The 13,435-nt window shown below is 44.7% G+C and overlaps 1 protein-coding gene across 1 annotated transcript in view; it reads left to right on the top strand.

Annotated features, from left to right (window-relative positions):
* The window catches only part of DMD (dystrophin), a 553,630-nt gene that overhangs the window by 98,589 nt on the left and 441,606 nt on the right, over positions 1-13,435 (top strand). Inside the window, exons 12-15 of the mRNA XM_038757068.1 lie at positions 2,768-2,869; positions 2,955-3,062; positions 9,883-10,062; positions 12,168-12,337. Of these exons, the coding sequence (XP_038612996.1) occupies positions 2,768-2,869; positions 2,955-3,062; positions 9,883-10,062; positions 12,168-12,337 (560 nt within the window). The remainder of the gene's footprint in view (positions 1-2,767; positions 2,870-2,954; positions 3,063-9,882; positions 10,063-12,167; positions 12,338-13,435) is intronic.

The following is a 13,435-nucleotide window of genomic DNA, read 5'->3' as shown; positions in this document are numbered from 1 at the left end:
CCGGGTTTCGGGCCAAAGGGATGGGAATGAACCAACTTTTTCCGTACACTTGAGCTCTCATATCGAGCAGGTAAAGTTGGATCCAATTTCACGAGTAGAAATTATAATTGGCTTCAGGGGAATTAACTTTGCGCTATTGACCCACTTCTTGCATGTATCCGTCGGAGGATTGTTTGGCTTCTTAAGTGACTGTCGCATCTGTCCACTGAAACGGAACTCAGAATTCAAAAAAAACAAAAACCCAAGCCCGAAACAGCCTCTAGTCACTAGAAATTAAATCTCACCAGTTTGGAAATGGAGAACTTCCACCCTGTTATGCCGGAGAACCTATTTAAAACATTTCCATTTAAAGATGACAAACCCCCGAGGTCTGAACATATTGCGTCTGGCTTTTTTCAGTCGGCGGACGGTGCTCCTCGCTGAATCTCCGAAGATCTTTAAGTCACTAGGGATTGGGCTAGCTTTGGTTTTGAATACCGTCGCCGCCGTGACAAGGTGCTGCTAACGATCGCTGCCTAAACGTTAGGATCATTGTCAAGGGGACAGCCATCAGATCGCTGTCCAAGCGTTTCATTGCCTCTTTTGGGGATGGTGTATTAGGGAGTGGAATTAAGGAGGGAGACGGGGAGATGAGTCAGCCGCAGAAGTCTCCGGAAAGTCGGGTGAAATGTCGCGAGCTTGAAATTCCCGCACTGAGTTGAAATGCTCGTATCCCCCGTTTGAGTCTATGCTTCTACGTGCCTTTGGATGGGCCTTCCATTGGTGAGACACATCCTTTCACCTCAACGACCTTTTATTGAGCACCCACTGGGCGCGGTGCACTCTTGGGGCCATGAATGAATGAATCATCACTAGTCAGTGTTTTGGATGGGAAGTTTGGTCATTCATCCATTCAAGCGTATTTATTGAGCGTGAACCGTGTGTAGAGCACTGTATTAATCATCAATCGTACTTATTGAGTGCTTACTGTGTGCAGAGCATTGTACTAAGCGCTTGGGAAGTCCAAGTCGGCTATTTATAGAGACATTCCGGGCCAAGGGGAGGACTAGAAGGAGGGTGACAGTCATCAAAACGAATAAATAGGCATCAGTATAAATAAACAGGATTATAGCTATATACACGTCAAAGCAAGTAAACAGATATTAATATAAATAAATAGAATTATAGCTATATACGCATCAAAGCAAGTAAACAGATATTAATATAAATAAATAGAATTATAGCTATATACACATCAAAACAAGCAGGTATCAATGTGAATAAATAGAATTATAGGTGGGTACATATATACACAAGTGCCGAGTGAGCGGGGAGGTGGGGGAAAGGGAGTGAGTTGGGGGATGCGGCGGGGAGAGGGAGCCGAGAAAAAGGGAAGTGGGAAGGCTTCTTGGAGGAGGCGAGGCTTCTGTTGGGCTTTGAAGGAGGGAAGTGTAATGGGTGGATTTGAGGAGGGAGGGCATTCCGGGCCAGGGGGAGGACGTGGGCCGGGGGTCGACGGCGGGACGGGCGAGAACGAGGCCCGGTGAGGAGGTGAGCGGCACCAAAGGAGCGGAGGGTGCGCGCTGGGCTGCAGAAGGACAGAAGGGAGGTGAGGTAAGAGGGGCTGCGGGGAATGGAGAGCTTTGAAACCGACGGTGAGGAGTTTTCCCTTAGTTAGCGGCCTTCTGTCTTCGAGCAGTATGTGACTTAAAACTGATGTATCTTCTCACACAAGCGTAGAAATCGATAGTGACCACTTCCGTATAATATGCATTCCGGATTGGGGATGTAAATGCGAAAAGGTTAGTACAATTAAGCACCTTGCTTACCGTTCCAAACCGGTGTACGGGCCCATAAATAATCAAGAAATAATTCCAGATCGTGGGACAGCATTAGTTCAATGGTATTTATTGAGTATTCATTATTTAGTAGTAATAACAGTATTTATTGAGCACCCATTGACTCCAATCCACTAAACTCTGCTTACTGTGGTCCAGAGTGCCATGTTAAACTCTGTGCTGGGATAATAATAATAATAATGATAATGGCATTTATTAAGCGCTTACTATGTGCAAAGCACTGTTGTAAGCGCTGGAGAGGATACAAGCTGATCAGGTTGTCCCACGGGGGCCTCACAGTCTTCATCCCCATTTTACAGATGAGGTAACTGAAGCACAGAGAAGTTAAGTGACTTGCCCAAAGTCACACAGCTGACTGTTGGCGGAGCTGGGATTTGAACCCATAATAATAATAATAATGGCATTTATTAAGTGCTTACTATGTGCAAAGCACTGTTCTAAGCGCTGGGGAGGTTAAAGGTGATCAGGTTGTCCCACGGAGGGCTCACAGTCTTAATCCCCATTTTACAGAGGAGGTCACTGAGGCCCAGAGAAGTGAAGTGACTTGCCCAAAGTCACACAGCTGACAGTTGGCAGAGCTGGGATTTGAACCCATGACCTCTGACTCCAAAGCCCGGGCTCTTTCCACTGAGCCACGCTGCTTCAGACTCAGTACCGTGGGTCTGAAAACCTTATCTCACGTGGGATACAACGTGCGAGAGATTGGGAGACTTGGTGTTTCAGCCTCATTTTACGGATGAATAAAATGAGGCTCAGAGAGGTGACGTGACTCGCCCAAAGTCGCACAGCAAACCAGCAGCAGAGCTGGGAGGAGAACTCAGGTCTCCTAACTTCCAGTCCCTCTCCCATTCCACTTGGCCCCACTTCCGAGCCAGAAACCTGGTTTATTTATTGAGTTGTAAATTGCTTTTTTAAAAATTTTTTCCTAGGTTCTGGGCGACCGGTGGGCCAACATATGTCGATGGACGGAGGATCGCTGGGCCGTCCTGCAAGATATCCTTCTCAAGTGGCAGCACTTTACGGACGAACAGGTGAGTCAGTCTCAGAGCTGCAAAGTCGGAAGGCGCGGAGCCCGTCGGACCCTGCAGGTTGTTATTCCCCTTTTCCTCATCTCAGTGTCTGTTCGACGCGTGGCTCACCGAAAAAGAAGTGGCCGTCAGCGGCATCAATCTCGCCGGCTGTAAGGACCAAAATGAAATGCTGACTAATCTCCGAAAGCTGTCGGTAAGTACCGGCTCTCCTTCTCCGCTTTAGGTTGGAAGCTCCTATTTTTTTTAAATGGTATCTGCTAGGTGCCTATTATGTGCCAGGCACTGTAATAATAAGTAATATTGATGGCATTTGTAGGTGCTTACTGTGTGCCAGGCACTGTAATAATAAATAATAATGATGGCATTTGTTAGGTGCTTACTATGTGCCAGGCACTGTAATAATAAATAATAATGATGGCATTTGTTAAGCGCTTATGATGTGTCAGGTACTGTAATAATAAATAGTAATGATGGCATTTGTTAAGCGCTTACTATGTGCCAGGTACTGTAATAATAAATAATAATGATGGCATTTGTTAGGCGCTTATTATGTGCCAGGCACTGTAAAAATAAATAATAATGATGGCGTGTGTTAAGCGCTTACTATGTGCCAGGCACCGTAATAATAAATAATAATGATGGCATTTGTTAAGCGCTTATTATGTGCCAGGTACTGTAATAATAGATAATAATGATGGCATTTGTTAAGCGCTTATTATGTGTCAGGTACTGTAATAATAAATAATGATGATGGCGTGTGTTAAGCGCTTACTATGTGCCAGACACTGTAATAATAAATAATAATGATGGCATTTGTTAAGCGCTTACTATGTGCCGGGCACTGTAATAATCCATGATAGTGACAGCATTTGTTAGTCGCTTACTATGTAACAGGCACTGTAATAATAAATAATAATGATGGCATTTGTTAAGCGCTTATGATGTGCCAGGTACTGTAATAATAAATAGTAATGGTGGCATTTGTTAAGCACTTATTATGTGCCAGGTACTGTAATAATAAACAATAATGATGGCATTTGTTAAGCGCTTACTATGTGCCAGGCACCGTAATAATAAATAATAATGATGGCATTTGTTAAGCGCTTACTATGTGCCAGGCACTGTAAAAATAAATAATAGTAATGGCATTTGTTAGGCGCTTTCTATGTGCCAGGCACTGTAATAATAAATGATAATAATGGCATTTGTTAGGTGCTTACTATGTGCCAGGCACTGTACTAATAAATAGTAATGATGGCATTTGTTAAGCACTCACTATGTGCCAGGCACTGTAATAATAAATAATAATGATGGCATTTGTTAGGCACTTACTATGTTCCAGGCACTGTAATAATAAATAATAATGATGGCATTTGTTAAGCACTTATTATGTGCCAGGTACTGTAATAATAAATAATAATGATGGCATTTGTTAGGTGCTTATTATGTTCCAGGCACTGTAATAATAAATAATAATGATGGCATTTGTTAGGTGCTTACTATGTGCCAGGCACTGTAATAATAAATAGTAATGATGGCATTTGTTAAGCACTTATTATGTGCCAGGTACTGTAATAATAAATAATAATGGTGGCATTCGTTAGGCGCTTACTATGTGCAAAGCACTGTTCTAAGCGCTGGGGACGTTACAAGGTGATCTGGTTGTCCCACGGGAGGCTCACAGTCTTCATCCCCATTTGACATATGAGGGAACTGAGGCCCGGAGAAGTGAAGTGACTCTCCCAAAGTCACACGGCTGACAGTTGGCGGAGCTGGGATTTGAACCCGTGACCTCTGACTCCAAAGCCCAGGCTCTTTCCACTGAGCCACGCTGCTTCTCTTAAGCACCGGGCTTCTAGACTGTGAGCCCACTGTTGGGTAGGGACTGTCTCTACATGTTGCCAACTTGTCCTTCCCAAGCGCTTAGTACAGTGCTCTGCACACAGTAAGCGCTCAGTAAATACGATTGATTGATTGATAATGACTTAAGTGTCTCGGAAACGAAGGGCTCCAGATCGCTTCGAAATCCTGGTGGAATTAGGCCATGCTAGCCTCAGGACTTGTTATCTTTAACAAGTTAAAGATAACTTTAAGTAATTTAATGTTATCTTTAAGTAATTTGTCAATAATCCCCAACATGCTTAAAATTCAAAATTCATTCATTCATTCATTCAATCGTATTTATTGAGCGCTTACTGTGTGCAGAGCACTGTACTAAGCGCCTGGGAAGTCCAAGTTGGCAACATATAGAGATGGTCCCTACCCAACAGTGGGCTCACAGTCTAGAAGGGGGAGACGGACAACTAAACAAAACGTATTAACAAAATAAAATAAATAGAATAAATAGGTACAAATAAAATGAATAAATAGAGTAATATATATATATATACATATATATATATATACATACACAACATATAGAGACGGTCCCTACCCAACAGCGGGCTCACAGTCTAGAAGGGGAAGACAGACAACGAAACCAAACATATTAACAAAATAAAATAAATAAAACAAATAGGTACAAATAAAATGAATAAATAAATAGAGCAATAAATGCATATATATATATATATATATATATATATATATATATATATATGTAGGCAACATATAGAGACGGTCCCTACCCAACAGTGGGCTCACAGTCTAGGAGAGGGAGACAGACAACAAAACAAAACATATTAACAAAATAAAATAAATAGGTACAAATAAAATGAATAGAGTAATAAATACATATATATATATATATATACACACACATATACAGGTATATACATATATATATATGCAGTTTGGCACCAAAGCCTGCAGGTGGACTTCAGACAAAACATTTTAAATAAAGAACGTAGTAGGAACTGAACTGTTCCAGCAGATATTCAAACAGCATGCAAAAACCACCTGCAAACAGCAGCTTTGACCAGGACAAACAGCAGGTAATAATAATAACAATAATAATAATAATAATAATAATAGCATTTATTAGGAGCTTCCTATGTGCAAATGTTTCACTCCGTCTCTGAACTGAACGGGGATGCATTTTTTTCTTTTTTTATAAAGTCTAACCATTAGACTGAAGTAATTAGCAGAATCTGACAGCTGGTTTAGAATTTGAGGTAAAATTCCCCCGCCGACTCTGGCAGTGACTAAGAATTTAACGTTCGTTAAAATATGTCCCGATCTGAGACCCAAAGCGGTGCCATCTGTCACCGTATCCTATAGCAGGCGCGGCCGTAGAGCGAGAACGCCGTCCCTTGATTTTACGCTGGAGCGGGCGAAATTATTTTGGAATAAGTCCTAGCGTTGCCATCATTTCTCTTAACTCCGTGAAGATATTCAGAGACCCTCGACGGGTTTGTAGAATTGTACTCAACTGATGTGCTCTAGGCTACGGAAAATGCAGCTCTTTCGGACATCGAGATGTAGCGTGGCTCAGTGGAAAGAGCCCGGGCTTTGGAGTCACAGGTCATGGGTTCAAATGCCGACTCTACCACTCATCAGCTGTGTGACTTTGGGCAAGTCACTTAACTTCTCTGGGCCTCAGTTACCTCATCTGTAAAATGGGGATTAAGACTGTGAGCCCCACATGGGGCAACCTGATCACCTTGTAAATTCCCCAGAGCTTAGAACAGTGCTCTGCACATAGTAAGTGCTTAATAAATGCCATTATTATTATTATTATTATTATTATTATTATTATCGTGGCAACAATGGAGCTTCGGAGACGTCCAAGGCGATAGGACGTTGGACTGCCGTTGAGTTTGAAGCTTAAAAAATAGCACAGGCCGGTGGAAAGGTCCGAGGTCCCAGGGTCTGCGTTCCAGTCACCCTCGACCACTCGTTTGATGTTGACCGGTTGACGTTAGGCATGCCCCCTGTCATGTCTGTGCCTCAGCCAGCGCTATGTGCAAAGCACTGTTCTAAGCACTGGGGGAATACAAGGTGATCAGGTTGTCCCCCGTGGGGCTCACAGTCTTAATCCGCATTTTCCTGATGAGGGAACTGAGGCCCAGAGAAGTGAAGTGGCTTGCCCAAAGTCACACAGCTGACAGTTGGCGGAGCGGGGATTTGAACCCACGACCTCTGACTCCAAAGCCCGGTCTCTTTCCACTGAGCCACGCTGCTTCGGGTTGATTGTGTAAGGCGCCCTATGGATATGAATTTCCGGAATCCTTTCCATGGAGAATTAATTTTCCTAAAGACAGAGAAGAGATGCTGGGATGGGGGAGAGAAATAGGGAGCGAGGGAAGCATGACGAACGTTACCCACCTGGGGCCTTCCTGGCTTTGGGCACAAGGCTGCATTCCGGGTAATAAGGATGACTGCGGTGACGGAGGTTCCCAACTACCCATTTTGGGGGGCCGATCCCGGGACCCAGATCTCTGCCTAGACCCCAAATCCTCTCCCTGTTTCTGGCACGGGGCTCCCGGCAGAACGGGTGATGTCAATCAGTGGAATTTATTTGACCCCTTATTATCAATCAATCAGTCATATTTATTGAGCGCTTACGGTGTGCAGAGCGCTGTACTAAGCACTTGGGAAGTACAAGTTGGCAACATATAGAGACAGTCCCTACCCAGCAGTGGGCTCACAGTCTAGAGGGGGGAGACAGAGAACAAAACCAAACACATTAACAAAATAAAATAGAATAGATATGTACAATGAGATGAGACTTTTACATAGCACCTTAATGCACCTTATTATGTGCAGAGCGCTGTGCTAAGCACTTGAGAGAGGACAATAGAGCAGAATTAGCGGATGCGTTCCCTGCCCATAACAAGCTTGTGGTCTACTTAACTTCTCTGTGCCTCAGTTACCTCGTCTGTAAAATGGGGATTAAGACTGTGAGCCCCACGTGGGACAACCCAGACTGAGCCCCTCCTTTCCCTACCCATCCCCCCCCCCCCCACCTTACCTCCTTCCCCTCCCCACAGCACCTGTATATATGTTTGTACAGATTTATTACTCTATTTTTTCGGTACATATTTATTCTACTTATTTTATTTTATCAGTATGTGTTGTTTAGTTGTCTGTCTCCCCCTTCTAGACTGTGAGCCCACTGTTGGGTAGGGACCGTCTCTATATGTCGCCAACTTGGACTTCCCAAGTGCTCAGTACAGTGCTGTGCACACAGTAAGCGCTCAATAAATATGATTGAATGAATGAATGAGCAACCTGATCACCTTGTAGCCTCCCCAGCGCTTAGAACAGTGCTTTGCACATAGTGAGCGCTTAATAAATGCCATTATTATTATTATTACCCCAGCGCTTAGAGCAATCAATCAATTAATCAATCATTTATTTATTTTACTTGTACATATCTATTCTATTTATTTTATTTTGTTAATATGTTTGGTTTTGTTGTCTGTCTCCCCCTTCTAGACTGTGAGCCCACTGTTGGGTAGGAATAGTTCCTATATGTCGCCAACTTGGACTTCCCAAGCGCTCAGTACAGTGCTCTGCACGCAGTAAGCGCTCAATAAATACAATTGAATGAATGAATGAGCAACCTGATCACCTTGTAGCCTCCCCAGCACTTAGAACAGCGCTTTGTGCATAGTGAGCACTTAATAAATGCCATTATTATTATTATTATTATTACCCCAGCGCTTACAGCAATCAATCAATCAATCAATCATTTATTTATTTTACCTGTACATATCTATTCTATTTATTTTATTTTGTTAATATGTTTGGTTTTGTTCTCTGTCTCCCCCTTCTAGACTGTGAGCCCACTGTTGGGTAGGGAGCGGCTCTAGATGTTGCCAACTGGGACTTCCCAAGCGCTTAGTACAGTGCTCTGCACACAGTAAGCGCTCAATAAATACGATTGATTTACTGATTGTTATCTGTTAAGTGTGCTTAGAACAGTACTTGGCACTTTAGTAAGCACATAACAAATACCATCATTATTATAACCAGGCATTGTACTAAGCATTGGGGTGGCGAGCAGATTGATTATACCGTCTCTTTGCCCATCTTCCTTCCTACTCCCCTGACCCATGAAGCTTTGGTTTCTGGAAAGCTGCATTGAAAGCAGTTCTGTATTTCTTGGAGAGAAACAAAATTGGGAAGTATTATTGGGCAGAGAACTACATATTGAAAAATTAATCTGCAATTTTAGGGAAAGCAAATTAAAACTCAATTCTCTCTCGTAAACTGTACAAAATTCCAAAATAATGGCAACATCTAGAGACGGTCCCTACCCAACAGTGGGCTCACAGGCTAGAGCAGCACACAGGAAGCGCTTAACAAATACCACCGTGATCATCATAGCACGTAATCAATCCATTGTAAGCGCTTACTTCCCCAGGCGCTTAGTACAGTGCTCTGCACACAGTCAGCGCTCAATAAATACGATTGATTGATTGATTGAGCACCTACTGTGTGCAGAGCACTCTACGAAGCACTTGGAAAGTGTTATAGGGCAGAGAACTACGTATTGAAAAATTAATCTGCAGTTTTAGGGAAAGCAAGTTAAAACTCAGTTCTCTCTCGTAAACTGTACAAAATTCCAAAATAATGGCAACAGCCCACTGTTGGGTAGGGACTGTCTCTATATGTTGCCAACTTGTACTTCCCAAGCGCTTAGTACAGTGCTCTGCACACAGTGAGCGCTCAATAAATACGATTGATGATGATGATATAGAGATGGTCCCTACCCAACAGTGGGTTCACAGTCTAGAGGAAGCACTTAACAAATACCACCGTGATCACCATAGCATGTGATCAATCCATTGTAAGCGCTTACTTCCCCAGCGCTTAGTACAGTGCTCTGCACACAGTAAGCGCTCAATAAATATGATTGATTGATCGATTAATAAATGCCATCGTTACTATTATTATCATTGGAGGGGTACGATTGATTGATTGATGGATTAATAAATGCCATCGTTATTATCGTTAGAGGGGGGTCACGGATCTTACAGTGAATAAATGAGAAAGTTTGAGATGTAATTTCAAGGTAGGTCCCTCGTCGCAAGGCACAGCGTGACTCGATGCGCTGGCATTCGCAGGCCCTGAAGGGAGAGCTGGAGCGGAAGAAGCAGACGATGGAGCGGCTGTGCTCCCGGAGCCAGGCCCTCCTCGCGGCCGCGCAGAGTGAGGACTTGGCCCGCAAGCTGGAGGCGTGGCTCGAGCGCTTCGCCCAGCGTTGGGACGGCCTCGCCCGGAAGCTGGAGAAGAGCTCCCTGCAGGTGAGCGCCGCACGGAACCCAGTCTCCTCCCAGCTCTCGGGGCGTCACCGTGAGCCCGAAGGCTGGGCCAGTGCTCTGCACACAGTCAGCGCTCAATAAATACGATTGATTGATTGATTGAGCCCACTGTTGGGTAGGGACCGTCTCTATATGTTGCCAACTTGGACTTCCCAAGCGCTTAGTCCAGTGCTCTGCACACAGTAAGCGCTCAATAAATACGATTGATTGGTTGATTGGTGGATAACCCATCTGCCTGGTCATGCATTCATTCATTCAGTCGTATTTATTGAGCGCTTACTGTGTGCAGAGCACCGGACTAAGCGCTTGGGAAGTCCAGGTCGGCGACATCTACAGCCGGTCCCTACCCGACAGCGGGCTCACAGTCTAGGAGGGGGAGACGGACGACAAGACAAAATATATTAACGAAATGAAATAAATAGAAGAAACATGTACAGACATATATACATCGTAATCAGTCTTCTAGACTGTGAGCCCACTGTTGGGTAGGGACCGTCTCTATATGTTGCCAACTTGGACTTCCCAAGCGCTTAGTCCAGTGCTCTGCACACAGTAAGCGCTCAATAAATACGATTGACTGATTGATTGATTGATTGGTGGATAACCCATCTGCCTGGTCATGCATTCATTCATTCAATCGTATTTATTGAGCGCTTACTGTGTGCAGAGCACCGGACTAAGCGCTTGGGAAGTCCAGGGCGGCGACATCTAGAGCCGGTCCCTACCCGACAGCGTGCTCACAGTCTAGGAGTGGGAGACAGACAACAAAACAAAATATATTAACAAAATAAAGTAAATAGAAGAAACATGTACAAACATATATACATCGTAATCAGTCTTCTAGACTGTGAGCCCACTGTTGGGTAGGGACCATCTCTATATGTTGCCAACTTGGACTTCCCAAGCGCTTAGTCCAGTGCTCTGCACAAAGTAAGTGCTCAATAAATACGATTGACTGATTTATTGATTGATTGGTGGATAACCCATCTGCCTGGTCATGCATTCATTCATTCAATCGTATTTATTGAGCGCTTACTGTGTGCAGAGCACTGGACTAAGCGCTTGGGAAGTCCAGGGCGGCGACATCTAGAGCCAGTCCCTACCCGACAGCGGGCTCACAGTCTAGGAGGGGGAGATGGACAACAAAACAAAATATATTAACAAAATAAAATAAATAGAAGAAACATGTACAAACATATATACATCGTAATCAGTCTTCTAGACTGTGAGCCCACTGTTGGGTAGGGACCGTCTCTTTATGTTGCCAACTTGTACTTCCCAAGCGCTTAGTACACTGCTCTGCACACAGTAAGCGCTCAATAAATACGATTGATTGATTGATAATAATGATGACATTTAGTAAGTGCTTATTACGCACAACGCACTGTTCTAAGCGCTGGGGAGGTGACAAGGTGATCAGGTTGTCCCCGGGGGGGCTCACAGTTTGAATCCCCATTTTACAGATGAGGGAACTGAGGCACAGAGAAGTGGGGATTAAGACGGTGAGCCCCCCAGGGGACAACCTAATCACCTTGTAACCTCTCCAGCGCTTAGAACAGTGCTTTGCACATAGTCAGCGCTTAATAAATGCCATTATTGTTATTATTATTATCCCAGCTGGAGTCACCATGGATTTCCCATCCCTAGTATCAATCAATCGTATTTATTGAGCGCTTATTTATTGAGCTAGTATCCCCTCTGAGGGCATGCTTGTTCTTCGTGGACGGGAACACGGAGGAACCCTAACCGCGTTATGATTTCCGTACAAGTTTGTCAACGGTAATCCTGTAGCTCTAGCCCAGAATTACAGCTCTGTCGCGTTCTCCTCCACTTGTCCTAATTTACCCACTGCTCAGAAGCACCAGCCACACTTCTAATTTTGATTTTGGCTTCTCCGAGTGTCTCCTCCACATAACCTGCGTCAGATAAAACAATTTGGGCTCAGTTCAATCGGGTGTGATTTTGTTGCGAAGGGCAGGCCGCGAATAGACTGGAGCCGTTTCTCATTATTTTCCGTTGCCACTCCAAACGGGCCGTATTGAAGTCTTTCAAGCAACGTGCGACCTCTGTTGCAATACTTTTCACAGATCTCACAGGCTGTCCCCGCCGCTCCGCCGTCACTAACGCAGACGACCGTAATGGAAACCGTAACTATGGTGACCACGAGGGAGCAGATCTTGGTGCAGCAAGCTAAAGAGGGTCTGCCCCCGCCCCAGAAGAAGAGGCAGGTTGCGGTGGATCCCGAAATTCGGAAGAGGTGAGAATCCCCGAGGAGGAGCTTCACAAAGCTGTTTGTCGTTGTTGAGCCGGGGATGGGGGTCGGAAGGAAACTTTCTGGTCGCGTCTATTGCGCAGAGAACAACTGCCGTTTTGGTTTTGTGTTGAGTTTTTCCTTCCTTTTCTATTTCTCTTTTCCTTTTCTCCTGCTTTTCACGAGAAAAGATTGAAGTCCACTCCATTGCCACCCGGCCCTTAGTAATCAGTCAGTCACTCGTATTTATTGAGCACTTACTCTGTGCAGAACACTGGCTAAGCACTTGGGAGAGTACAGTATAACAATATAAGAGAGTTGGTAGACCCATTCCCTGCCCACAATGAGCTTACCATCATTACTTAATGTCCGGGAGGGACGGACATTAATTGAAATGAATTAAATTACGGGCAAACCGCTCGGCTTGCCCGGTTCAGTGACGGATTAGGAAACCGGTGGGGGAACGGTGACGTCCTGCTGCGCTCGAGGCTTCGGAAATGTTGGGTTTCTGTTTCGTAAAACTGGGCAGATGGGAACTGGGTTCGGAAGTGTGGATGGCTCAGTGCAAATCATCACCGCTACTGCAGAAGTAACTCTGGTGCAGTTTTTGCGGCTGGGAGCCGTAACTCGCTCCTCTTAGTCATGCGTGATGGAGGAGTTTTATCTACCCACCTCCCCGTGGAATATGAGCCCCGGGTGGATCGGGGATTGTCCTATATATTGTTTTTGCGGGTGTGGGGTTTATGATATTTTCTGAGCCCTTACTCTGTATTAAACACCTTTCCGAGTGCTGGGGTGGATACGAATTTGTCAGGTTGGAGACAGACCCTGTCCCGCATTGGGTCTCACCGATGAAGTAGGAGGGAGAAGTTGTATTTTTTATTAAAATGGGGTTCGTTAAGCGCTCATCTATGTGCCAGGCGCTGTTCTAAGGGCGTAGGTAGATACAGGATAACCTGGGTTGGTTACCGTCCGTGTCCCACATGGGGCTCATGGTATTAACCCCCATTTTACAGATGAGGTAACTGAGGCACAAAGAAGTGAAGTAACCTACCCAAGGTCACCCAGCAGACAGATGGAAGAGCCTAGGTCCTTCTGACTCCT

Source organism: Tachyglossus aculeatus, chromosome 15 (genome assembly GCF_015852505.1).
Source record: "Tachyglossus aculeatus isolate mTacAcu1 chromosome 15, mTacAcu1.pri, whole genome shotgun sequence".
NCBI classification, from domain to species: Eukaryota; Metazoa; Chordata; class Mammalia; order Monotremata; family Tachyglossidae; genus Tachyglossus; species Tachyglossus aculeatus.
This window is presented reverse-complemented; position numbering and strand designations above follow the sequence as displayed.